Source organism: Acomys russatus, chromosome 29, assembly GCF_903995435.1.
Source record: "Acomys russatus chromosome 29, mAcoRus1.1, whole genome shotgun sequence".
In the NCBI taxonomy this organism is placed as follows: Eukaryota; Metazoa; Chordata; class Mammalia; order Rodentia; family Muridae; genus Acomys; species Acomys russatus.
In genome coordinates, this window is record NC_067165.1 from 4,843,450 (window position 1) to 4,869,485 (window position 26,036).

The 26,036-nt window shown below is 40.6% G+C and overlaps 1 protein-coding gene across 1 annotated transcript in view; it reads left to right on the forward strand.

The window, feature by feature from the left end:
* The window catches only part of Usp24 (ubiquitin specific peptidase 24), a 134,125-nt gene that overhangs the window by 43,072 nt on the left and 65,017 nt on the right, over positions 1 to 26,036 (forward strand). Inside the window, exons 6-23 of the mRNA XM_051171821.1 lie at positions 2,278 to 2,313; positions 3,002 to 3,067; positions 6,024 to 6,089; positions 7,576 to 7,650; positions 8,227 to 8,385; positions 9,381 to 9,495; positions 9,660 to 9,763; positions 12,083 to 12,190; positions 12,340 to 12,435; positions 12,527 to 12,688; positions 12,890 to 12,937; positions 18,306 to 18,413; positions 18,994 to 19,143; positions 20,137 to 20,268; positions 21,293 to 21,404; positions 23,270 to 23,346; positions 24,601 to 24,741; positions 24,924 to 24,977. Coding sequence (XP_051027778.1) covers positions 2,278 to 2,313; positions 3,002 to 3,067; positions 6,024 to 6,089; positions 7,576 to 7,650; positions 8,227 to 8,385; positions 9,381 to 9,495; positions 9,660 to 9,763; positions 12,083 to 12,190; positions 12,340 to 12,435; positions 12,527 to 12,688; positions 12,890 to 12,937; positions 18,306 to 18,413; positions 18,994 to 19,143; positions 20,137 to 20,268; positions 21,293 to 21,404; positions 23,270 to 23,346; positions 24,601 to 24,741; positions 24,924 to 24,977 — 1,809 coding nt within the window. The remainder of the gene's footprint in view (positions 1 to 2,277; positions 2,314 to 3,001; positions 3,068 to 6,023; positions 6,090 to 7,575; positions 7,651 to 8,226; positions 8,386 to 9,380; positions 9,496 to 9,659; positions 9,764 to 12,082; positions 12,191 to 12,339; positions 12,436 to 12,526; positions 12,689 to 12,889; positions 12,938 to 18,305; positions 18,414 to 18,993; positions 19,144 to 20,136; positions 20,269 to 21,292; positions 21,405 to 23,269; positions 23,347 to 24,600; positions 24,742 to 24,923; positions 24,978 to 26,036) is intronic.

Below are 26,036 nucleotides of genomic sequence, written 5' to 3' on the forward strand. Positions count from 1 at the left end.
TACAGGTCTTTGTGCATGTGTGCGTATGAAGGCCAGAACTTGGTGTCACGTGTCTTTCCTGATTCCTCTCCATGTTGTTGAGATAGCAAACACTTTATGACGTGAGGCCTTTAATGCCCTTTCCTGGTTAATATTTTGTATATTTTCTGGTACTTTTTAGCCATTCCCTTTTAATGAACTACTTTGCTAGTCTTTCTTCTTTTGGAACTTCGGTTGAGTCCGTGTTAGACTGTCTCTATTGTCTTCCATGTTACTTCATCTTGTCCATATTTTTTGTTTCTCTGTCTTGTTTTTGTGATGCTTTTCTCCCTGTATCTATAGTTCAATTTCCTTTCTTTTCTATTTGTATTTAGTATTCTATTTAGCATGTTCATTTAAATCTTTAACTTGAGTATTTATTTGTGTCTTGCCTGGGTAGCCCGGGCAGGCCTTGTACCTGTGCTCCTCCTGTCTCTGTCTCCCAGCTGTGCGGCTTCCAGGGCTTATTGACCATGTTATTGGGTCCTTCCCTGCTCCCCAGCTGTGGCCAGGCCCTTCTCTTTTTGTACTATACTTTTTCTAAGGAATGTTCTCTCTTCTCATTGATATAAATGTCACCTTACTGATGATAACTTCAGTTTATCTTTGTGAGCACACCTGAGGTAAGCAGTCAGCCATCTCCTCTTAGTTGCTACACAGGGTTCTCGGTTCGCATGCTTGTCAGGCTTTGCCCGCCCGACCTTCTTCCTTTCCCCTGGGTAAATAGCATCCATGTCTATCTCAGTGCTCAAGATAAACCAGAGTTGCCGAAATCCTCCTGTTTTCTTAGTCCCTCTAGTCAAACTGTAACCAAAGTTTTTTAAAATTTAAAACACAGTTATGCCTCCAGTGACCCCTCTCCTCTGCAGCCACTCTAATCCACGCCACCGGTCCTCCCTTGTGCACTGCATTAGTCTCCTTAGTTGTCTGAAGGCCTCCCAATCTTCCATCCTTGCATGCCATTGCATTCTCACCAGAACTGTGGAAATCTTCTTAGAATGTAAAAGCCACACCACCCTTTCTTGAAACACTGTCCCCATCTTTATTTCTGTCTGCACTTTCACCTGTGCTGTTTCCTGCAGCCTAGCACATGTGACCTGGGAGAGATTTCTCTTAGTGTTTCACACAGTGGACTCTTGTGCCTTCTCCAAATACAGCTGGCCACTTCAGCCTTCTGCATGGACTCTCTCTCTCACTGTCTCATACAGCACCACCTCATGGAGAGAAACCTGCTATTTTTCTTTAAAGGACTGAAGTATCATAATTTGAATTGCTTGTGTATGTGGTGATTTCCATCTGTGAAAGCGGGTATGACATCTCTTCCTATCTAAACCTATGTCCTGCATGCCTAGAACGAAGGGAAGGGAGAGCAGGGGAAGAGCTTGGTTCAAGGTAATAATGACAAAGCTGGGGCTGAATTCCTAGCTTTCTACTTTTTAGGTAATAATTGTTTGTTTTTGAAGTAAAATTTTCAGCTGTGTGCGGTGATGTGCCCTTCTAATCCCCAGCCTTTGGGAGCAGCAGGAGAGTAAGAAATTTATTTTTGGTTTTTGTTGTTGTTGTTGTTTTTGTTTTTGTTTTTTTTTTTTGAGAGTAAGAAATTTAAAGCTAGTCTCAGTTGCTTAGCAGATTCAAGGCCAGCCTGAGCTGCCTGAGACCTGTTTTGGAAAATCACAATAAGTAATATATGACCTTCTTAGAGAATTTAACCTGAGTTATTCCTTTCCTTGGGGACTTTAAACAGCAAATCCCATCTGCTCCCAAATGCCGGAATGCTCTTCATGTGCCAGTGCCATGAAGGTCTAGATTTGTATACTTCCAGAATTATAATGTCAAAGACAGAAAATCTAAACTTAACTTACATGCTTCAAAAACTGTATTCAGGGTTGGAGAGATGGCTCAGAGGTTAAGGACCCTGACTGCTCCTGTAGAGGTCCTGAGTTCAATTCCTAGCAACCACATGGTGGCTCACAACCATCTATAATGTGATCTGATGCCCTCTTCTGGCCTGCAGGTATATGTGCAACCAGAGCACTGTATAATAATAAATAAATAAATCTTAAAAAACAAAAACAAAAAACTGTATACAGTACTGTCCAAAGCTTACATTAATTAACATTTGGGAAAGACTTCCAAAGTACGGTCAAAATTTTAATGCTTTTTCTTCAGATTTCCCATTTAGGAAATGAAAAATGCAAAAGTTAATAATGGGGAAGTCTTTCTATTTCCATATTAACTCTTGGCTTTATTTTCTCACAGGAGCCTCATGGATGGGTTGTGGACTTGGTAAATAAGGTATACGCTTTTACTAATTTGGCTTTGAGATACCATTCCCATTTTCTAGTATGACTTTTGGCAGTTGGGAATTTTAAACAAATGACACCTATGGAGAATAACTATTAGTTATTTTTCTGTTACTGTGATGAAATACCATGATGAAAGCAGTGTAAAGAGGCATTCGTTTTGGTTCACAATTCTAGGGGCAGAGTACAAAGGGCTGGGGAAGGCATGGCAGCAGGGGGCAGGAGCAGGAAGCTGGCTTATCACATCCTAGGCATACACAGGAACCCGAGAGCAAGAACTGGAAGGGGAGGGAGGCTATAAACCCTCCATCCTGCTCCCAGTGATGGACTTCTTCCAGCAAGGCTGCATCTCCTAAAGGTTCTATAAAACCAAACTGGAGACCAAGTGGACCAAGTGTTCAAATACATAAGCTCATGGGGACATTTCATTCATACCACCACAAATAAAAATGTTTCACTGAGGAGCAGTGTTGTACAGTTCTTTCTCTGTGTGTGTATGTGAAATATACATCAAGTTTTGGCTTAGCACATCATCTTTTGGAGTTCCCATAGAATCTCATTCCTGGTATTCCAAGATCACTCTCAAGCACAGTGGCGAAGTAAAATGTTAGCTTTAGTTCTTTGCTTAAATTGCCATTGTGGAGCATTTAAAAATTAGTTCATGCCTGCTTTCTTTTCAGTTTGGAGAATTAGGAGGATTTGCAGCAATCCAAGCCAAACTTCACTCAGAAGATATAGAACTTGGGGTAAGTCAAACCACTCACTGTGCTTGGTGTGCAGGTAACTTTATTTGGTTTGGTAGATAACCAGGGGACACGATCTGATGCCTGGGGTTAAGTGTTAATGCTAAAAAGGCCGAGGAGTAGCTCAGTCATCACAGTGCTTGTCATGCATAGGTACTTGAGTTTGATCCCAGCACCCACATAAAAGGCCAGGTGTGGTACCCATGCTTGTAAGAATAGCACTGGGACATGCTACTTAGCATAATTGGATTGATGAAGACATGATGTTCTGAAATACCATCCCTAAGTGTTAAAAATTGGGCAGTTACCACAAGGACTAATCAACTTCCCTGGTCCCTCTTTGGTAGAAGGAAGAATGTTAAAGAGGAACTGATGGTGTAGTGACCTTTTTTGCTGCCACAAGCTGGGAAGCCTCCCTGCAGGCTGCTGGGTTGTCATTTGATCCCTATTGAGTATTTTAAGTATGTTGGAAATGGCCTTTTGACATGAAAAATAATAGTGATTTGAAAAAGAAAAAAAAATCTCTTCAGAGACAGTTTTGTGTAGCTTACTTGTTTCTCAAGAACTGGCTGGTTAGGTATTGAGTGATGTTAGGAATTAACTTCATTTCTCAAAAATGTTGAGACATTCAACAATTTTCTAGTCTTTAAACAACAAAGAACACCCCTAAATTTCTACCCTACCTGGATGAACATCAGAGAAGGGTACACACATAGTTTTGGAGGCTTAGTTCCTATTGGTATTAAGTGTTGTGGAGTTAAAAACCTTCCCCAAATCTTCCCTTAGGTCAGACTATTTTCCAAAATAACTCTTACTGCCAACAGGGCGGGAGGAGGCAAGGTGGAGTGGAGTTATGCATTGAGAAGATAGTGCACTCGGCTCTCATTTTCATAAGTACGATTAAAGTTTTATGATAAGTGCTTGATTTCTGGCCAATTAAGAAGGTGACAGTGTCCCAGAATAAATTTAGGCCATAGGATAAAACTGCTTGAAGTCTTTTTTTTTTTGTTCTTTTTGTGGGAGGGAGGGTTTCGAGACAGGGTTTCTCTGTGTCTGTCGCTCTGGCTGTCTTGGACTTGCTTTGTAAACCAGGCTGACCTCGAACTTACAGAGATTCCTGCTTCTGCTGTTCCTTGAGTACTGGGATTAGAGGCACGTGTTAGCATACCTGGCCAAAGTCCTATACTTTTTAACTTGAAAAACATTGGGAAAAAATAATCACATCCTCGACAGTTTAAAAAAAAAAAACAGTACTAAAATACGAAACTGGCTATTTTTATACATACACCTACCCTGTGTCTTCTCCCACTCTTCTGTCTGTTTCTCTTCTTCCACTTCTCTGTTTCTGTAAAACATGTTGTTGTCAGCTGTGCAGAGTAGCACATCCTCACTTCCCTCATAGACATCTTTCCCAGTTAGCCCCATCAGTGTTCTAGTGACTCCAGGTTACCCGTGCAGTGGCTGTCTGCACTTGCCTGCTTATGTCATGAGTAGTAGATTTACTACTACAGAAAGATGTTCTCTGCGTATGTGCCTTCGTGTAGATGTGCTTGTGAAGGTTCAATTCTTAGAAAGTAAGATTTCTGGATTAAAGACTATACATTTTAAAACCACAGTTGACTGCTAAATCTCTTTCCAAAAACTATACTGTCAGTCTGCTCCTACAAACCCATTTTACAGTACGACTGACAATGCTGACTCTTTTAACCTGTGATTTTGTAATATAATTGACAAAGAATTGTATTTTGTTACATAGTTTACAGCGCTTTGCTATTCTGGGAGCTAGAGCATTTCTCCATGTGATCACTGTCTATTGGCATGCCATCTGTATATTAACTGGTTGGATCTTGCGTACATCAGTAATTTTTAGAGGTTCTTTTAATAGTAAACATAGTTTTGTGTGAGTGCACGTGTATCTGTATGAAGGTGTCCAGCATGTGCATGGAGGTCAGAGGATAGCTTGGAATAATGGTTCTCACCTTCTACCATGTGGGTTTGAGAGCTGGACTCTGGTTGTCGGGTTTGGCAGCAGAGACCTTTACTGCTAAGCCACCTTGCCAGCCCTGTTTGTGTTCATGGTATCAGAAATGACAAAATCCTGCATAATCATCTTTCCTTAATGGCGTGAACATTTCTCACAATTGCTTAGGGGATACTCTCCCACTTCAGGGTTATAATCTTGTTTCTTTTTGTGCTTTTATAATTTTTAAAACTTGGCTCCTGGGTTATTCAGTTTATTTTCATATATTATGTGACGGGGATCCAATACTTTTTTCTATTCAAATAAATAACAAGTTGACACAGGACCCTTTTTGAGTTGTTCTTGCTTACATTACCATCGGCATTTACTGGTTTTGTCTGCTCTCAAAGTGTGCAGTTTGTCCTGGGCACCCGTTGCAGCCTTTCATTCAGCACGGGCGCCCATCTGTGATTACTAGCCTCGCCACTGTGCCGCTGTCACTGTTTTCTAGAACCTGGCTTATTTTGATATCTTTTTACTGCTTGTAATCAACATGTCAGGGGAAGAAAGCCACTGAGACCATGTTTGGAATAGTAGTGGTTCACTGAACAGAGAATTGACATTTTTATAACTGATATTTACCACTCAGGAACACAAACACAACGTCTCTCTTATTTATTTGGGCTTTCTTTCATGTATCTTAGAAACTTTTTTCTTCAAATAAGCCTTAACTCTTGTTTGGTTTTGATTAGAGAATATTTTATTTCCTCCTCAAATATTCTTTTCTTTTCAAAAGAAAACGTTTTAATATTTGTCATTATGAACTTTAGAGTCATTTCATTCAATCCTTCAGAGGAGTTTTGTTGACATTCTAATTTAAATGTTTATAACTTAAATGGGGTTTTACATTTTTCTTAGATATATGAAAAGGGATTTGCTTAGTTTTAAAAGGTGACAAGCTCCTCACTTCTCTGTCTTCTCTTCTCTGTCTCCTCCCAGGCCGTCTCGGCACTGGTGCAGCCCTTAGGCGTGTGTGCGGAGTACCTGAATTCCTCTGTGGTGCAGGTATGGTTAAGCCATTTCACAGCACTGCCTGGGTGGGACATGACAAATATTAACTTTTGTTACTAGCTTGTTCAGAACAATGTTTAATATAGAATAACTCATGTTTTTTCAAAACAGCTGACTTTTTAGTAAAAATACTGTCAGAAAATAACCATTTTTTAAGAATAGGGAGACCTGTAACATTTTTTATTGTTGTTTTAAAGATTGATTTTTATCAAATATAATTTCTTAATGTTATCTTTTTTTAATAAAGAAGGAGAATGTATCCTTACCTTCTTCAAGGGGTTGTTTTAGCGTCTGTTGCCATATGAGTTCTACTAAATCAGCTCTGACGGTCAGCCAGGCATACTTTTTGCCTCATCTTTCTCTCTTTAGAATAATAGCTTAGCATGTCTGACTTCCTTCTTTTGCAGAATACACCAAGTCATAAAGTAGTAAAGCTGCCAGTTTTGCAGTTTGTGTGTGTGCATGCAGGTGCACCGGCACCATGCCTCTGGAGGCCGAGGAACTCCAGGGTCCTTACCTGGCACTGGGGTTTATTATAAAAGTAGTCATGACAGGCCTGGGAGTCAGAGACAGGCAGATTTCTCAGTTAGAGACCAGACTAGTTCCAGGCCAGCCAAGTCTGTATAGTGAGACTCTGTCTCAAACAAACAAAAAAAGGTAGCCATACCTCTTACTTTTTTTTTTTTTTTTTTAAGACTTATCTGTTTTATGTATATGAGTTCATCTATATAACAGAAGAGGGCATCAGAGACATTCTAGATGGTCGTGAGCCGCCATGCGGGTGCTGGGAATTGAACTCAGGACTTCTGGAAGAGCAGCCAGTGCTCTTAAAGGCTGAGCCATCTCTCCAGCTCCTCCCCCCTCAAAGATTTATTTATTTATTATGTGTAGTGTTCTATCTACATATATGCCTGCAGGCCAGAAAAGGGTATCAGATCTCATTACAGATGGTTGTGAGCCACCATGTGGTTGCTGAATTGAACTCAGGACCTGTGGAAGAGCAGCCAGTGCTCTTAACCGCTGAGCTGTCTCTCCACTGCATCTCTTGCTTTTCTAAAAGGGCAGTCCGTATATCTTGAGTTGTTCCTTCATATAACTCTTATAAGATGTAGTGAGAGGGTGCTGGGCGTAGTTGCGCTTGCCTTTAGTCCTCGCACCCAGGAGGCAGAGGCAGGCAGATCTCTGTGAGTTCAAGACCAGCCTGGTCTACAAAGCGAGTTCAGGACAGCCAGGGCTACACAGAGAAACCCTGTCTCTGAAAAAAGGAAAAAAAAAGCTGTACCTAGAGGAACTGTACTCATGTTACATTGAAGAAACAGTGACAGAATCAGGGAAGGGCCCTTGGGATGGCCAGCTAGCTGGTGGTGGCTCTGACAGCTAGCATTCGCACCTTTCACCGTGCCCCTCCTTTGTGAGTGGCAGGTAAGGAAGTAGCCACTCTAGCGCAGAGTTCTTTTTAACTCGTGTTTTATGTTTGCAGCCTATGCTGGACCCGGTCATCCTCACCACCATCCAGGATGTGCGGAGTGTGGAGGAGAAAGACCTCAAAGACAAGGTAATGACTCCCTGGCCGTGCAGAGGCAGTGCCAGGTAGTCCGTGATAGCAAAGACAAGTCTTGGCCAATTCCCATGCCACTACTTTCTGGGCCCTCTTGATATGTTCTTCACACTAACTTAAAGTTTCCTGCCAACCCCACCCTGTCCAAAATAAAGAAGCTACTTTCAAAACAACTGAGGATAGCGTTAGCTCAGTGAAAATACAGCAAATATGGTAATCTCAGGAGTGATACCTAATTCAGAGTTTTTCTAACCCGATATTGATGGTATGACAATCAGACTAGATTAGAATAATGTGGAATTTTCTAGTGTATCTGAAGTTGTTTAGAGCAGTTTGAACACTGAAGACTTTCCTACCTTGAATCCTTCCTACAACAGTGCCTTTTCCATTCTTTGCTTCCTACCAATGAGTTTAACTTTTGTTTAGGAACAAATGTAATTAATTAGCCACCTAAAATATCAGCTGTCTCCTGGCCGTTGTTACCTTATGTTATGTGTGTCGTGAGAATTAATATCAGGCTGTTTTTACAGTTTTTGTTTGTTTCTATGTTTTTCTGTTTTTATTACATGGAAGAGATTGGTTAGCATCCCTGAGCTCTTGTCTGCCATTAAGTTACTTTGCATGCGCTTCCAACCGGATCTGGTGACGGTTGTGGATGACCTTCGCCTTGACATCCTCCTGCGCATGCTGAAATCACCACATTTTAGTGCTAAAATGAATTCTCTCAAAGAAGTAAGTTTGCTCTTCATTCAGATACAGTTTTTAATATAAAGATATTGGGAGGAAGAGTAAATTCTTTTGACTATGTAAGAAAGAGATAACAGTGGTCCTATATGCGAATTGTCCAATAGTGAAAGATCATGTTTGTATTATTTTCAAGATTTACTGGCTGAAAATTGTTTTTGTGAAATTTCCTACAGTATCGTTCCTAGACATTATCTAAGGAATACTTCTTTTTATTTTAGATATAACTTCATCTTCCAGCCCATGTTATGACAAAATGAAGGGATACTAATATAGTGTGGGTCTAAGCAAAATGCTAAAAATACTTTTCCTCAGCTTCCTAAAGCTCATTTTTGATCTGCACAATGTGGTTGGATTTTGTGGATGGCAGATTAAGCCAGTAACCCAATTCAGTCATGATTCCAGCTATTTTTCTTTTAGTTTTCAGATTTTTGGCTCTAAGTCAAATCAGCTCATCCTAGATCATTTTAAGTGAGAAAAAGAGTTTATTGAAAGGGACTAAGCTATCTCACATACATGAAGGTTGAGTAACTAGGCCATGAACATGGGCACAGGCATGTGTGAGCAAGTACAGCCTGACCAGGCCGTGCCAGGCCTCTGCCCTTGTCTCCCTTGTCCATTCAGGGCACCTGTCCTGTGGCCATGGAGCACACAAGGTCACAGCTGGGCAGGGCTGCCTCTTTCTTCCCTCAGTTATAAAATGTGGAGGACAAGTGTTGTGCTTGCAGTTTGGGTTAGATCCTCATCATTAAGCCAGTCACAGGTAGCCTTAAGGAATAAAAAGAGTTCTAAAAGTGATTCTATTTTCTTTTAAAGAAGACTTCACAATTATCAGCCTATTAACTTTTAGGAAGTAAGTTGATTTTGAAATATTTTGCTTAATTATTAGACTGTACTATAAGTCTATAAAATGGCTACACATATATGAGAGAAGATTTTGTTTATGCATATTTGATTCAGTCATGCTAATGCTGTCATTTTAGGTAACCAAACTAATAGAAGATAGTACCTTATCCAAGTCTGTGAAGAATGCTATCGATACAGACAGATTACTAGATTGGCTAGTTGAAAACTCAGTTCTGTCAATTGCCCTGGAAGGTAAGTTGCTTTCAAAAAAAATAAAAATTACTTGACATATTAATTATTTTTATTTTTAAAAGGTATGGAAATAACTTTCTTTTTATTAGCCTTTATTATTGTTTTGAGTTAATAGCGTCACCATTCATTGCATCTGGTTTCCCTGCTGATGTTTCCTCTATTAGGCAACATAGACCAAGCACAGTACTGTGATCGCATAAAGGGAATTATTGAACTCTTGGGAAGTAAATTGTCACTAGATGAACTCACGAAAATTTGGAAGATACAAGTAAGTTGAGCAGAATTATTTTTGCCTTTTTCTGATATGCATGGACCATAGGAAACGGGGTAGGGTGGCGAGGAGTCTGGGAAATGGGACCTTATCTGGTTTTAACTAAAGGAGCTATACTTAATCTGTTTTACAGTTTATTAAGATTGCATTTATAAGGGCAGGGGACTTAGAGGACTTAGCTTAGTAGTAGGGCTCTTGCCTAGCAAATAGAAGGCCCTTAGTTCCACTCTCAGTTCCAGAAAAAATAAATTACGTTATAAAATGAATGTCATAATCACAAGACTTTTGTCTAGTCTTATTTCTTTGGTTGAAAAAAGTTAAGGTCTTTGAGAAAGCTGTGCATCGGTGTGTGCAGAGCTGGGACTAGGTCCTGTGTGTCAGTGTGTGCAGAGCTGGTACTAGGTCCTGTGTGTCAGTGTGTGCAGAGCTGGGACTAGGTCCTGTGTGTCGGTGTGTGCAGAGCTGGGACTAGGTCCTGTGTGTCAGTGTGTGCAGAGCTGGGACTAGGTCCTGTGTGTCGGTGTGTGCAGAACTGGGACTAGGTATTTCACTTTTCCTTGTATTGCAAATTTTCATTATAACTTTTTCTATTTCGTCTAACAAATGAGGATGACAGTATCAGCAGCTCTTTAGATTTCAGCTTGTCAGGGCTCTTCGTTAGTATGCCAGCTTCCAACACGTCTCTTCTGTCTGCTTTGCATTGGCCACTGTCTTTTTCCCAAATTCAGGCCTTACTTTTTTTTTTTTTAAGACAAGGTTTCAGTATATCGTCCCTGCTGCACTTAAACTTGCAATTCCCTGCCTTAGTTTCCTGAGTGTTGGGCTTATAGCTGTGTTCATTGTGCGCAGCTGGTATTCCTTCTCAAAGTTCCTGTCTACTTATTCTTTTCTACTTTGCTTTTCCCCCCTCGAGCCTTAACCTTTTGCCCTTTCCTCACCACAGAAGCTTTCTTTAGTCCGTTTCATCCACTCGTGTGGTTTAGTTACATTTGTGTGTTGCTGACTGTGAATCATTCCTCTAATTCAGACCAAGCAGTGCTGCATGCACCTGAGGACATCCTCCTGCTAGCTTGTCCCGGTCTCAAGCTCTAATTGCTAAGTCACAGTGGGACCTGGTGCTCCCCTTAGCCGTGTCCACTAAATCTCTGTAGTAGGCAGAAACAAGCTGTGCTAGGCATTTCAGACATGTGGACATGACTCCAGGGGATTGTTTACAAAGCAAGAATGCACATGGTGTGCAGGCATGTGTACTACACACACACACACACACACACATAAATAACTTGTCAAATATTTAAAACAAAAAACACGAGCAAAAGGGTGTTGCTAAGGTGGAAGAATGCCAAGAGGAACAGATAGAAAGCGGCATCAAGCCCGAGGAGAGGATCTGCTTTGGGGATTCCTTCACTATAGGTGCTTAACCTGGAAAGCGCCGCTGCCACTGGCACTGCTGGAGCCCCTGCTGCCTCAGCAGCTCTGCGTCATCCCCTTCCTCCTGCCCTCTCTCCCAGGGCTGCCCTCACCGGCCAGCAGGACTGTGGGGTACAACTAGCTGAGTCCCTTTCCTGCAGGACAGAGACTACAAGCTGGGCAGGATTTTTAAAAAGTTGTCCTAGACTTTACTCCCCATGTGTTAGCCTTGGTGAAATAGCCTCATATATAATGTTTTCTGAGGGTACATTTTGAACCTACATGAGGGTGTGTGTGTGTGTGTGTGTGTGTGTGTGTGTGTGTGTGTGTGTGTGTGTGTGTGTGTGTGTTCTACTACATTTAATGAACAATGGCATATGCGTAGTAGTTATGGAGAAAATTAACCGAATCTACAAATATTCCCCTGTTTTCCAACTTTCTCTCCTGTGCTGTGCCTGAGGTTATAAAGTGAGTGTCAGTCATCTGCAGTAGGGTCCATAGCTCTAAAGCAGAGACTTACTGCCCACAGGGTCAGTAAGTGTCAGTTGTAGTCACAAAGAATTTATAAGCAACATTTAAAATGGAGTCAATAATACTCTGAACTGAAGCCCTGATAACTAATGTGTAAAAACACTAAAAGTTTATTTGCCTTGTAATTTTATCAGTTCAGAATAAATCAATTTGAATTTTTTTGCTGAAAATGTTTTATTCTCTTCCTAAAATAAATATTAGACCGAGATCCTGATTTGTGCTTTTTCACATGTACAAGACTTAATGCTGCTGGAGTTGAAATGCAGTCAGCTGACCATTAGTAATGGTTGCTTCATTAACCCGCCAGTGTTGTCAGTTGTTGGAAGAAGGCTTAGGTTTGCCAAGTCCCAGGACTGAGCTGTCTCCTTTTTCTAGTCAGGACAGTCGTCTACCGTAATTGAGAACATCCATACTATCATTGCTGCTGCAGCTGTGAAGTTTAATGCAGACCAGCTTAACCATTTGTTTGTTCTCATTCAGAAGGTAAGATTTAACCTCTTTGAGCCCATCCCCCAACAGCTGTGTTTAAATGTACTTTTCTTACTTTATTAACCTCAAATTTAAGCATTTTTTGTTAATTTCACCAGCTTGACTGGGACACTGGCCTGTGTCTTGTCTGTTCTCTTGTACAGAGCTGGGAGACTGAAAGTGACAGAGTAAGACAGAAGCTGCTGAGTCTAATTGGACGGATAGGCCGGGAAGCTCGCTTTGAGGCCACTTCTGGAAAGGCAGGAAAATCAAATGGATTTTTCCAGCTCCAAATGCTTACAAAGGTCCTATGTGCGTGTGGGATGGCTCATCCTGATGGTGTTGTTGCAGGTCTTAGATGTGCTCTGGGAGCTGGCTCACCTTCCAACCTTGCCCAGCAGCCTGATTCAGCAAGCCTTGGAGGAGCACCTGACAATCCTTAGCGATGCCTATGCAGTGAAGGAAGCGATCAAGAGAAGTTACATCATTAAATGCATAGAAGACATTAAAAGGGTTGGTTTTGGCTTTATTATAATTTCGTTGTCACAGCAGTAATATTGATTTGAGTGATAAGAGCCAAGAAAATTTCCTTCCTATTATGTAAATTAAGTGGAATATCTTATTTGGGAACTTTTAACTTAAGAGTCCAAATTTGGGAGCTATAGGTTTTGTTTTTACCCATACACTTATATCTCTCTTAAAATGAATTTTCAGCCTGGAGAATGGTCGGGTTTGGAAAAAAACAAGAAAGATGGATTTAAGGTAAGTATTTGCATATGGAACCAACTAAGGTATTCTAATTTTACAATTACTATTAATTGCATCAAACTTTTAAAATATTTTAGTGTTTGTTAGACTAATATTAATATACAGATGTGATTTTTATGAGCCCTGCTTTATTTAAAAGTTAGTACCTGTTTACCCTTAAAGGGAAAAAAATTAAGAGTTCTATTTTTAAAAAAGTAATTTTTATGAATTTGTTTGACTTTTCAGCTTCATTTTCCTTTTAAGTTAGATCTAAAGTATATACAATTTTTAAAGCTCATTGAATTCTAAATAAATTCTGTCCCCATTTTTCTCCCATAAGGGAAAGTGAGTATTTGTGGATAGAAGAGAAAGCAGGGGCAGGAGGTGCATGTGACGCTGGCATTCAGGAGGTGCTGTTAGGTGTTGGGTGGCCTGCACACGACATGCTTACCTTCTCAGAGCAGCCGTGGTCAGAACCACAGGCTCAGCTGAGGTAGCCCTAAACTCAAAGCCCAGTCAGTGTAGGAACGATTTTGTTTTGGGAGTTTCATATTAATAACACAGAGACATTTCTGGTTAAAAAAAAAAAAAATAGTAGAGGCTTGGTGTTTCATCAACCAGACCTCTCTGTGGCTTCCATTGGTGTTTCTTCAAAGGAGCTGGAGTGCTGCTGGCATCAGCTGCATGTCCAGACACACAGAGCTTGCTAACAAGCTTTGGGGATTTACTGGGTTTTTGTGCACTTATCTGGCTATATAACGTGTAGGTGGGGGTATAAGAAGGTGCTGTTTCATATTTCTCACACTGAAATTTGACCAGTGAATTTTCTGCCTCAGATCTAGCTTTAGTGACCTTAAAAAGCATCCACACACTGGAGCTAGTAATGCTGGGGTTAAAGGGCTGCCGAATGCAAATGGCCATGCTTGCCGTCTACTCAGATGGAATTTAAATTTCCCAGTTCTCTCTGCTCAGTGACTCAGATAATTCAGCAGTCTCTCTTCTTATGATTGAATAATTTTCGTTGAGTTATTGAAATACATATTCCTCAACAGTATCAGTAAAAGAAAGGGGCCTTTAGGAAAGTGCTCTTTTTTTTCTTCTAGACAGCAGATTTTTTTTTTTTTCTTTGTAGATATGCAGGTCAAAGCTGAAGGGGCATTTCTTCCCTCCAGGGAAATGGCTTTTAAATCCAGAGTCTCCTTTGGGCCTTTGCTCCTCCCCTGTCAGCGCTGAGCTCACCTAGCTCTCCTCCTCAGGCGCATCATTGTCTTTATTGCTTCTCTTTCCAGTTACCTCATTCACGCCTGTTGCTTTAGAACAAACCAGCAGCAACCACAACAGACACCTAGTTGGTCATTTTGTGAGATTCAGAAGGAGCACTCTTCCTTTTTATTGCCTGCTGCTCCCAGCAAGGCAGTCCTAGTGCACTGCTGCCCTTTCCAAGTAGCACTAGCTTGCGGTTAATACAGTAGCACTTGCTTCACTGATGCTCCAAGTGCACATTGCTGAAGGGGGGCAGTGGGAAGATCAAAGCCCCCTGGCAGGGGAGTGAAGGATTTCCTGCCACTAAAGGTGTTTTTCTATGCTATGCCCTTTCCTGCCAGGCAGCAAGGTGGGCTGACTGGGGATTATGTCTCCCTGCCAGGCTGCACAGAAACTAAGCGAAGGGTAAGACAAGATCACCCACCTCTTACTCCCCTCCTGCCCTCAGCTACCTTTTCTCCAACTGATTCCCTTCCTGCTGCTTTTGAAACTCCGAGTTCCCAAGATTCACTGTCATGCTCAGAAACTCTGGCCTTTATTTCCGTAGACTCCGCGAGGCCCCTCGGCTCCCGTAGCCCTCTTTCTTCCCTTTGCTTCCTTTATGCCCTCCACTGTCCACCCCAGCCCTTGTCTCTCCCTTCACCTCGTATCTCCTTCAGTTAAAAATTTAAATGTTCTCATCCAAAAAAATAATTACTAAACAAACAAAAACCATGTTTACTCCGGTAGTTGTGTGTGAATATCCCGTAGGCTATCTTGAGTCTCCTAAAGCACCTGGCAGCTTCTGGTAAATATTAGTTCCCTCCCTTCCCTCCCTGCACCCGAAGACACACAAAGCCGCACTCACAGCTTGACTGTTTCCGAGTTTGAAGCCTTTTGGATTTTAGGATATTTATATAAACTCTGCTGGTTGAGCATCCCAAATTCAAAATAAGAAAAGTTTTGAACATAGTATTAGCGCTTTAAAAAGCTTTCAATTTTAGAATTCAGGTTTTTGTATTCGGAGCAGTTGACCTGTATATTAGTGAGCGGCTTCTGTTCTTGGAAGGAAAGAACAGGCAGGTGTCCTCAGTACAGTTTCTCTCACAGTGGTGCAGCTGTGTGGGAGATGATTCTTCTTAAAGATTTTCTTCCTTTATAAAAATTGTTACTTTGTTTCTAGATAAAAATTTAAAACTGAAAAAGCAAGACAGATGAGAAAGCGCAGGGATGGTTCAGCCCTAAGAAGAGAGAACTCAAAAGAATACAAACTTTTTCTGTTTAGCTACTCAGAGGATAGTAATAGAGAAATTGGAGTGTATTTAGGGTAATACCTCCTAAGGTGTTGCGTAGAGGCATCGTTAGGTGTAAGAAGTCAGCAGACATTCTGGAGAGAAGTGTCTGGGCAGAGTGCCTGCCGCCTGCTGATACAGTGGGTGCGTGCAGTTCATAGGAAGGGAAGAAGAAGAGTAAACACAGGCGTGCGGGACATCCAGGCTGAGCACCGCAGCTTCCTCTAACACCACTCTTAATAGGCACAGCATGCTAATAAATTCAGTGAAATTATTGAATATATTCAATTTATTTTCAACTCTCTGTAGCAATCAGAGGAGAGTAACTTTCAAATTTTCTTGTAACTTCACAATATGAAACCATAGATAACCATGGCCAGCATTGGTTCCGGATTGCCAGCCTTCAAGAGACTGTATATCCAATGTTTTTTAAATGCCAGCATATATGATTATTCTCTTAATTTATTGTATAAAGAGTTACATTCAAAGCATAATTCCAACTAGCCATAACTGACCTACCTAGTCATAATGATACTTTTCAGTACATCTGCTTATTGCTAAAGGGTTTATGCGTATATTTATTTTTTGTAATCCTTTTGGAAGGTGTTAGTTCAGATACAAGGCTTACAGTTTTGATCGCTGTCTTTTACAATCTTGTTATAGCAAAAATATTCTGGCTAACTTAAGAAGTAAATGGCCTTTAATATATACCTTATTTTCTGTGATTTGAAGATGCCAGAGATTGCAGCCTGCATTGCAGAGTTACTGAATTTGTAGAGAAGAATAGCAGAAACTGCTTGTGGGGTTGGAACTTAGCTCAGTTAGACTGCTCACCTGGCATGAAGGAGGCCCAGAGCTGCGTTGCTAGCAGCCACAGGCCGCGTGTACCTGCAGTCCCAGCACTCAGGAAGCGAGGTCAGGAACATCAGTCAAGTGAGTGCGAGGCCAGCCATGGTGCCTGAGACTCTGCCCTGACCCCCCAAAAGAAAGCAAGTTCATCATATATTTTTCAGCTGTTGTTTAGAGGCTACAGGCAAGCTTGCTTTTGGTTTGATTTGGTTTTTTATCAGTCATGTGTAACTTCACCCTAACACACCGATTATCATTAGCTATCGCAGTGTTTTGGGCCACTCTGAAATCTTTGATACTAGGGGTACTATGAATTGTGTCTGGGCCTTGCACTGTAGGCAAGTGTGCCAACACTGAGGTGCACCCCCAGCAGTCCTTGGGGCATACTGAGGCATGAGGAGTTTTGTGTGCTCATCTTCTTTTAGAAAGCAACTTTTTCTTTGAGTCGTGAATAGTACAGGTCGAGCAGCTTCTAGTGCGTTAGGGTACAGCTTACGGCAGAGAGACAGCAGTGCTTAGTGATAAGAGCCCTGTGCAGGGGAAGGGTCTGCATGCCAGCTTCTGGCTTTAAAAATAACATCAATTGCTTTGACAGTCACAACAAGCTAATCATGCTGTGTCATGGTACAATGTTTCTGATAACATTTAAACAATAAACTATAATCCAAATTGCGGTTTAAAGGCCATCCTTGTCTGGTACTACCAATACTAAATAACAGCTCAAGTCAGATAACAGGCAGATGATCAGATACTTTTTGGGTATAGGTAAGTTTGTATACACAACGATGCGGACAGTTATAAAAGCTTACACTAATGCTTAGTAGCTGGTAAGTGTCTTTTGACATAATTGAAGAAGTATCAGTTTGAGAAATGTTAAAGGTCATAGAATGTGTTTTAAAACCCAGGAAATATGGTATTTGGTAACTTATTGGCTCATGTATTTGAGATGAGCAAAAAGCATTGTTTGGCAGTAGCTTGCACAAAGTCACCTGTAGTAGGTAGTAGGTGTGTCTCTAGACTTCAGTGCTGTTTCTAAAGACTTTAATACTATTCTCTCAACAAGGGTCTTCATTTTGCAGAAAGATTTAATAAAATTACTTAAAACAAAAAATAGCCTTTTAACTAAATACTAAGGCTTTAATTGATGTTTTGGTTAATAGTCAACTAGTTGATTAATAATAGCATTTAATCAGATACTTAGCAGTTTTCTTATGAAATGTTATAGTTCGAAAGATGCTATTGATTAAAGGCCAGGTCTCTTTAAGGAGAGTTGCATATTTGTTAGGTTTCTTCTATCTGCAGCACAAAGATCCAAATTGTTCTACCAGTTTCAGAAGTTATATTTGAGGTTCTTTGAAAATAAAGTGTACTCTGAATAAAATATCGATAATAATTAATGAAAATAGTAATTGGGTTGGGTGGGGGAAGTGCTAGGGATTGAACGTGGAACCTCACCCATGCTAATCCAAGCCCTTAATAATTAAAGCAGAATTACCTTTTACGAAATTAACTTAAATAGAAATATAAGCAGAATATATTTCTTAATACTTAACTCATCATCAGTACTTTGATCAGATCATTGATACTTAACCATTTAACTAAAGAAGCCCATATTCTTAGTCTATCTTCCTTGCTAGCCAGTTCGGTGTTGAGCTTTGTTTACTTTATTGAAGCAACATGTGTTTAGCACCCTGTGCTACTTAATCTATCCTCTGAAGTTGCTAATTCCTTGTCTGTTTTTTGCTGATTTCCCCCTGTACATCTACTGTCATTTCACATCCACTCCTGTTTGCAGTTCTTGGCCATAGGAAATTGCATGCAGAATAAGAAGGCGAAGACTGAATTATGATTGCATGGAGATAAGCTATAAATAAGTAATATGAAAAGGAAAATAGTAGAATGTGTAACAATAAAATAATTGACTTAGAAAAATTTTATAGCTAATAAATGAGTACCATTTAATTCTAAACTTAATTAATATAATTTCTTTTTAACTCTAGTCATCTCAACTTAATAATCCGCAGTTTGTATGGGTGGTACCAGCTTTGCGTCAGCTTCATGAAATCACTCGTTCATTCATAAAACAAACCTATCAAAAGCAAGACAAGGTAGGAGCATACTTATATTTGATTCTTATGTGTATAGCCTTTTGTAATAATTATAATAAGCAAGCATGGCTAAGGTTCTTGCATTGATAGTATCTCACTGGCTTATATTTATTAATGTCACTGATTTTTTTATCATTTGGAAATCTTGAATTAAAACACTCTACTTTCATGTCTGAGGAGGTTTGTCTTTTGATATAGTCCTTACTCTTCTTTTGATTGCTTAATTTATTAAGATAACTAGGCCAGCTTTAAAAAAAAATGATAGTATCAAAATTTGAAAAGATTCCAAACTATTACAAAAACATTATTTTGTCTAAGGAGCCAGCTAGGTAGAGCTTTCTTGATGGGTTTGGGGGTGAGATCCAGGAAAGCACATAGAGTGCAATAGCTCTTTTCAAGGAGTCATTTCTCTTTTAGATGCAAATATTAGCAATGTCTTAATTCCCTAGCAAATACCAGATTGATTTTATTAACTGCTTGCTGTTTTATTAGGGGCCGTGTTCTAAAATAAAAGCTGTATTAAATCCACAAAATGACTGCAGATTCTCATGCCATTTTCATTTTTGTTGTTTTTGTTAAGAGCATTATTCAAGACCTGAAGAAAAATTTTGAAATAGTCAAATTGGTAACGGGAAGTTTGCTAGCGTGTCATCGACTTGCCGCAGCTGTGGCTGGGCCTGGAGGCCTAACTGGCTTGACATTGGTGGATGGCCGCTACACTTACCGGGAGGTATCAGGCACTGTGTTTGTGTTTTATGGCTTTCCGAGATCATTTAGCTTTTTCTATTTGACTTGTAAAGTAAATAATTGTTGGGTACAACAATTCCCTGGAACTAGAGTAACAGATAGTTGTGAACTACCATGTGGGTGTTGGGAAATGAACCCAGGTCCTTTGTTGGAGCAGTAAGTGCTCTTACCCACTGTGCTGTCTCCAGTCCTTAACTACAATTTCAAATTAAGTTTAGAAAAATAAGTATTTGCTCGCAACAATTGCTAACTCTGTAGATCATGCATTTTGTTTTTCAAATCAATTGATTGCTAATATTATTTTAAAAGTTTTAGCTGGGTATGGTGCCTCACACCTATAATCCAGGACTCTGTAGACCAGCAGTTCTCAGCCTTCCTAACCTCCGCCCTCTAATGCAGCTCCTCATGTTAGGGTGACCCCACCCCCAGCCATAAAACTATTTCATTGCTACTTCATAATTGTAATTTTGTTACTGTTATGAGTCATAATGTAAACATCTGATATGCTACCCTGTGAAAGGGTCTTTTGACCCCGAAATGGGTCGCAACTCACAGGTTATGAACCACTGCCATAGACTGAGACAGAAGGATTTTTGTGGGTTTATGGCATGGGGTATAGGTTGAATTCTAGGCTATTCTGGAGTTCAGAGTGAGACTTTGTCTCTACAAAATGAAACAACAACAAAAAACCTATCAGAAATAAAACTTAACTTCACCACTTGTGAGCATGGTGGTTCCTTTAGAGGTTACTGAAATTGAATTTGATTGACATCTAAAATGGGCTGACGTCATAATAAATTTGAGGTTGCTTCTGCTGTATTGTATTATTGGCTAAAGTCCATTTCTCTCACTTACTTTAGCATAAGTTACATGAACAGTGTTCTGTGTAAACCTGTTTTGTAAAGTTTGTTGTAATGTTTCTTTTAGGATGAATGCCTCAAGTGAGTTAACTGGTTGCGTTGTTGCTTTTTTTCAGTATTTAGAGGCACATCTGAAATTTCTGGCGTTTTTCTTACAAGAAGCTACGCTGTATCTTGGGTGGAACCGAGCCAAAGAAATTTGGGAGTGCCTTGTGACTGGCCAGGATGTGTGCGAGCTGGATCGGGAGGTAAGCTGTGGAGAGCTGTGGGGCTGCGAGGCACTGCTGCGGTGCCACACTCCTGTGTGCCTCACACTCTCTGCCTTGTGCATCCTTTGTGCTGTTGCTATGAACTGTGACGGAAGAGCAGGAGCTGTCAGTACTAGGAAAGAATATCTTTTTTGTTTTTTTGTTGTTGTTGTTGTTGTTGATTTGTTTGTTTTTTGTTTTTCGAGACAGGGTTTCTCTGTGTAGCCTTGGCTGGCCTGGACTTGCTTTGTAGACCAGGCTGGCCTCGAACTCACAGCGATCCGCCTGCCTCTGCCTCCCAAGTGCTGGGACTAAAGGTGTGAGCCACCATGGCCGGCTCTAGAAAAGAATATCTTAAAGAACCCAGGAGACATGTAAGTGTGTAGGCTCTTTTATTATTTTAATTCAATTCTGGTTAAAATACTAAAGCTAGCAAAATGAGTATCAATGAAGAATTGTGGATATAATTTAGTTTTCTCCTTTTCTGTGAAACTAATTTTAAGTCACTACTAAAATACTTAGTTCTTAAAAATGATGTTGAGTCCCCAGAATGAAAACACGAGTCAAGAACAATCACAGCAGAAATAGAAACACTTATCTTGACATTTGCACTTGTTAACAGTGAGTCTTGGTCTCCTCTCATTTATAGAATAAGAATAACTACTTGATAGGCATGCTGAAAGGACTGAGTTTGTGGCGGTCCTTCCCACTGCCTGCCGTCAGCAAGGCTTGGTTGAATGCTGGTGGGAAGCCTTGAGTATAAAATCCAGGGAAAAGTGTGAGCACATGTTCTAATCACCAGGAGGAAGATCTAGTAACTCTCTCCGCTCGCTTCCAAGTTCCAGACATTTCAGTCTTAAGAGTCATTTTAGCAATTACAGAAACGTTAGAAGGACTGAAATTCGTCTTTCTGTGTCTCCGTGTGTGTGTGTGTGTGTGTGTGTGTGTGTGTGCGTGTGCGTGTGCGTGTGCGTGTGTGGGGTGCGTGTGCTTGCTCTTAGGGCAGGTCTCTCCTAATCCACAGATGTGCTTTGAGTGGTTTACAAGAGGGCAGCACGACCTGGAGAGTGACGTTCAGCAGCAGCTCTTCAAGGAGAAAATCCTGAAATTGGAGTCCTATGAGATCACTATGAACGGTAGGGAAAGCTTACAAGTTCTTTGCCTTAGGTTTCTTTAGAGTAACAGATCTCATTCTTAACTTTAATCCTACTTCTCAGAAGCAGCTGAGCACTCTGTAGTATCCTTGTAGAATTATTCACATATATGCTCACATGCTATCTAACTGAGATTTAAAATTATATAACCAGTAGATTAAATTATCAAGTTATCTTTCCAATATTCCATAATAAATAGGATTCATTAGGTAAAAACATGTCAAAGTCCACAGTGATTCCTTTCAGTTATTTCTTTTAACGGAGTTATTCTATTGAGATATAGTTCCGTGAAACTCTGTTGTATAAATGCAGTCAGTGACTTTTAGTCTGCACTCACTTGCGCAGCCTTGACTACTTTCTAACATATAAGCATTGTCATGTAAAAGAGGAGCCCTGTACTCGCTGGCAACCACTGTCCAGCCTTCCCTTGTCCAGCCTCTAATCTCTTTCTTTCCCCTGTGGACTGGCCCAATCTGAACATTTGCTACAAGTGAAATCATACATACTCCTTGGGACCTTTTGTACCTGGCTTCTCTGATTGTAATTGAAGCTTAATGCTTTCAGGGCACACCCAGCTTGTCGTATGTGTCACTTTAGGAGTGCAGTATTTCACTGTAGATGTCCCAAATTTTGAAATTGGTCAGTCAGTGAACATTTGTTGCTCCCACTTTGAGCTATAAACATTCATATAGCAGTTTTTGTATTTTCATTTCTTTTGGTTATTAATTGTAGAGTCACATTGCCATGAACTCTAACGTTTGAGGATCCGATCTGCCAAACTATTGTTGCAAAGTGGCTGTACCATTTCATAATCTCACTAGCAATGAGGGTTCCAATTTTCCACATTGTCAATACTTACATTATCTGCCTTTCAAAAGATGTCCTGGTGGGTGGTGAATTATGCCCTGTAGTTATGACTTGCTTTTTCCTGGTAACTAATGATACTGAGCATCTGTTCAGATTGTTTTTTGTCTGTGTGTATAGGTCCTTTGGAGAAATGTCTAGTCATGCTTTTGCCCGTTTTTTAACTCCGGCTGTGGTGTTGTCAGGGCCCTTATGTACTCCAGGCATTAGCTCCCTAGCAGATGCATAGTTTGTGAATGTTTCTATCTGTATGTTGTGTCCTTTTCTCGATAATGTCCTTTGAAGCACAGACATTTAAAATTTTGATTAAGTCTAACTTTTGGATAAGCTGCTTGTGGGCTGTTGTATTGTTATTGCTTTGGTTTATCTGGTGTTTTAGGACAGGGTTTGTCTTTTGTTTTTTGTTTTTATTTGTTTGTTTGTTTGTTTGTTTTATGTAGCCCTGCCTGGTCTGGAACTTGCTATGTAAACTAGTCTGACTTGAGCCCACGGAGGTCTACTTCTGCCTCCTGAATGCTGGGATTAAAGATGTACGGCGGGGCTGGAGAGATGGCTCAGCAGTTAGGTTCTGAGTTCCTTTCCTAGCAATCACGAGGTGGCTCACACCATCTATACTTGGATCTGATGCCCTCTTCTGGCCTGCAGGTGTACATGCAGACAGAGCCCTCAAACAAAAACAAACAAAACAAATGAACAAATAAATCTTAAAGAGAAAAAAAAAAAAAAAGATGTATGGTTTGCTTGTGCTTTTTAAAAGGCGTCTTTGGTGTTTTGAGATGGAATCTGGCTATGCTGCCCAGACTACTCTGGAGATCTGGCCTCTGGGACTGTGGGCCTGAACCATTACACACAGACACTACACTTTGGTGCCTACTTAAGCCATTGTCAGGAGCCTTGTAGCCTTCACTTGTGCCTCACTTTAGGCTTTTCACCAATTATCTGTGTCTGAGTGCATGGGTTTGACTGGCATTCTATACTTTTAGGTTTCAACTTATTTAAGACTTTTTTTGAAAATGTGAATCTCTGTGATCATCGATTGAAAAGACAAGGAGCTCAATTGGTATGTACTGTATTCTTTTTGGTTTTTCAAGACAGGATTTCTCTGTGTAATAGCCCTGGCTATCATGGAACTCACTCTGTAGACCAGGCTGGCCTCAAACTCACAGAGATCCACCTACCTCTGCCTCCTGAGTGCTGGGATTAAAGCCGCACGCCACCACGCCCGGCTCAGGTACCATATTCTTAATCTAGATACTCTGACTTATTTGATATAGCTTGATATTCAGAAGAAAAAAGAAGCCCTGTCTTCTAATGCATAGAAAACAACATGTTTGTTTAAATAAGGAGGTCTCTTTACCTGCTAACTCAGGCATTAGTGACAGAGGCTCCCTTGAAGGCAGTGGTGGCTGCATGCCCAGTGCTGTCTCCCCTCACCGGCCACCTGCTTGGCCTCACCTCTCTCATCTCGGGCATGTTCATACTTAGAGCCATCAAGTGGACCTGTAGGGGCATTGGCCCAGTAGGTGCCTTGCAACCCAAGAATGACAAAATGCTCATCATAGCAGGTCCGTGGCAAGGACTGCAGAGGGGAATGTGGGAACAGACTATGAAGTAGCAAAGTGGGGATCCCTAGAATGCGTGTATTCATTCACATGTGTCCTTTAGACAGAAAGGCAAGCACTGATCTTTTCTGTTTAGGTCTCGCTACCTGAGGTAGTCAGAATATTTCCTGTAAGCTCAGCATCATGCTGTTTCTTTTTTGTTTTGTTTTCTGAGACAAGGTTTCTTTGTGTAGCCTTGGCTATCCTGGACTCGCTTTGTAGACCAGGCTGTCCTGGACCTCACAGTGATCCGCCTGCCTCTGCCTCCCTGGGATCAAAGGCGTACGCCACCCTCCCTGGCTGCACCGTGCTATTTCTAACCAAGCTTTGGAAAGAACTGGATCAAGTTCCCAGAATTAGTAGCCACTTCAGTCTTGGCTTGTTTCTTTTGAAAAGAAGTCCACAAAGATGATGTCTGTCTCACCTTTCAGTTTCTGATTGACTAGCTTGTCTGGGTAGATGTTTGTCTTGTTCAGAAATGTCTGGAGAAACATCTCTGCTCTGTTCTGACTGCCATGAGGGTGCCTGTTGTCTCTGTGGTTGTTTTTTGTGTGAGAGTTCCAAATCAGTACAGTCGTATTTCCTGACGTAAGTGGTCTTCATTTTATTAAACAGAGGTTCAGAGTCAGTAATGTTACATAAAATAATTGCCTGTGGTTTTGCAATACGAGTGTGCTATTAAATTTAATTCTATATTTTAAATTTTTACACAGTATGTAGAAAAGCTGGAATTGATAGGAATGGATTTCATTTGGAAAATAGCCATGGAATCACCTGATGAAGAAATTGCTAATGAAGCTATTCAATTAATAATAAACTACAGCTACATTAATCTAAATCCTAGGTTAAAGAAGGTGAGTGTCCAAGGAAAAAAGTTACTCAGACACAAAAGTGTAAAAAAGTATGTGTTTTATAATTGTTAAGTTGTCATCCTTGTTTTATGCCTATGTGGCTTATTTTGGTATTTTGTCTTGACTAATGTTTACAATGAAATGCCAACATCTAATTTTAATTTTCATTTATTTCCTACTTTCAGGACTCAGTGTCTTTACATAAGAAATTCATTGCTGATTGCTATACAAGATTAGAAGTAAGTAAAAATTTATAAATTTATCTTCTAAATGAGTTCTCTCCCCCTTTATAAGTTTATATTTTTAGATAACATGGAGTGCTGATATTGGTGGCTAGGGACTACTGGGAACTTGATCAAAAGTGCCATGTCATGGTACTGGGAATAGGCACTTGCACTGTGTTGGTCAGGGGCTACATGCTTGCTGCAGAGTTTAAAGACCTTTATTCAGATCTGGGTGCTGGCACTGCTGTGGGTGTCTAACTCCAGGACTGGAGGCAAGTCTCAGGACCTCACTTGGTCAGCAAGTCTAACCCAACGTGAGCTTCAGGCTCCATGAAGAGACTGTGTATCAGAAAGCAAGGTGACGAGCAGTAGAGGAAGACACCGGATATTAACCTCTGGCCTCCCCAAGCATGTGCTCACACATGTACTCATGAATGCGAGCGCATATGCGCATACCCACACAGCGGTTGCACTCTATGGAAAATCTTACCTTCCGCCTCATTCCTTTCCTCTGCTGTCTGTCTATCTAACTCCCACTTCTGGGACATAAGGAACCATTATTGTACATATATTCCACATAGGTAGTAGAGTGTCATGTTCCACGTAATTTATACAATAAATGTTATCTAAAGCCATAGCAGGAGACTTGGAAGTAAGTGATGTTGGCAGTCCTTGTTCGTTGCAAGCCTATGGTTTAATATCACCTCACATTTATTTTGACTTCAATGATTAACATATTGAAGATTAATGTTTAGTTGAAATCTGTGCTTAAGTTTTGTAGCTAATGAGGCATTACAAAAGCATAAAATGCCCCTGTCCCCAGATGTTCATAAGGTAGTCTTCCTTATAGCAAGCACGTGCCGTTCTATACTCAATACAGTGCTCCCCAGATTGTGACTTCCATACAAGTATGTCATCATAAGAATCAAACATTCACATATTCAAGTTCTTCTATGTAAAGTGTAATATAAAGTATTGACATCTTTTTAATTTTTTATTATTATTTGTGTCTGTGCATGTTAAATCAGTTCTTCTCTCCTTACGTGGCTTCCCGGGACTCAAGTCAAGAGTCTT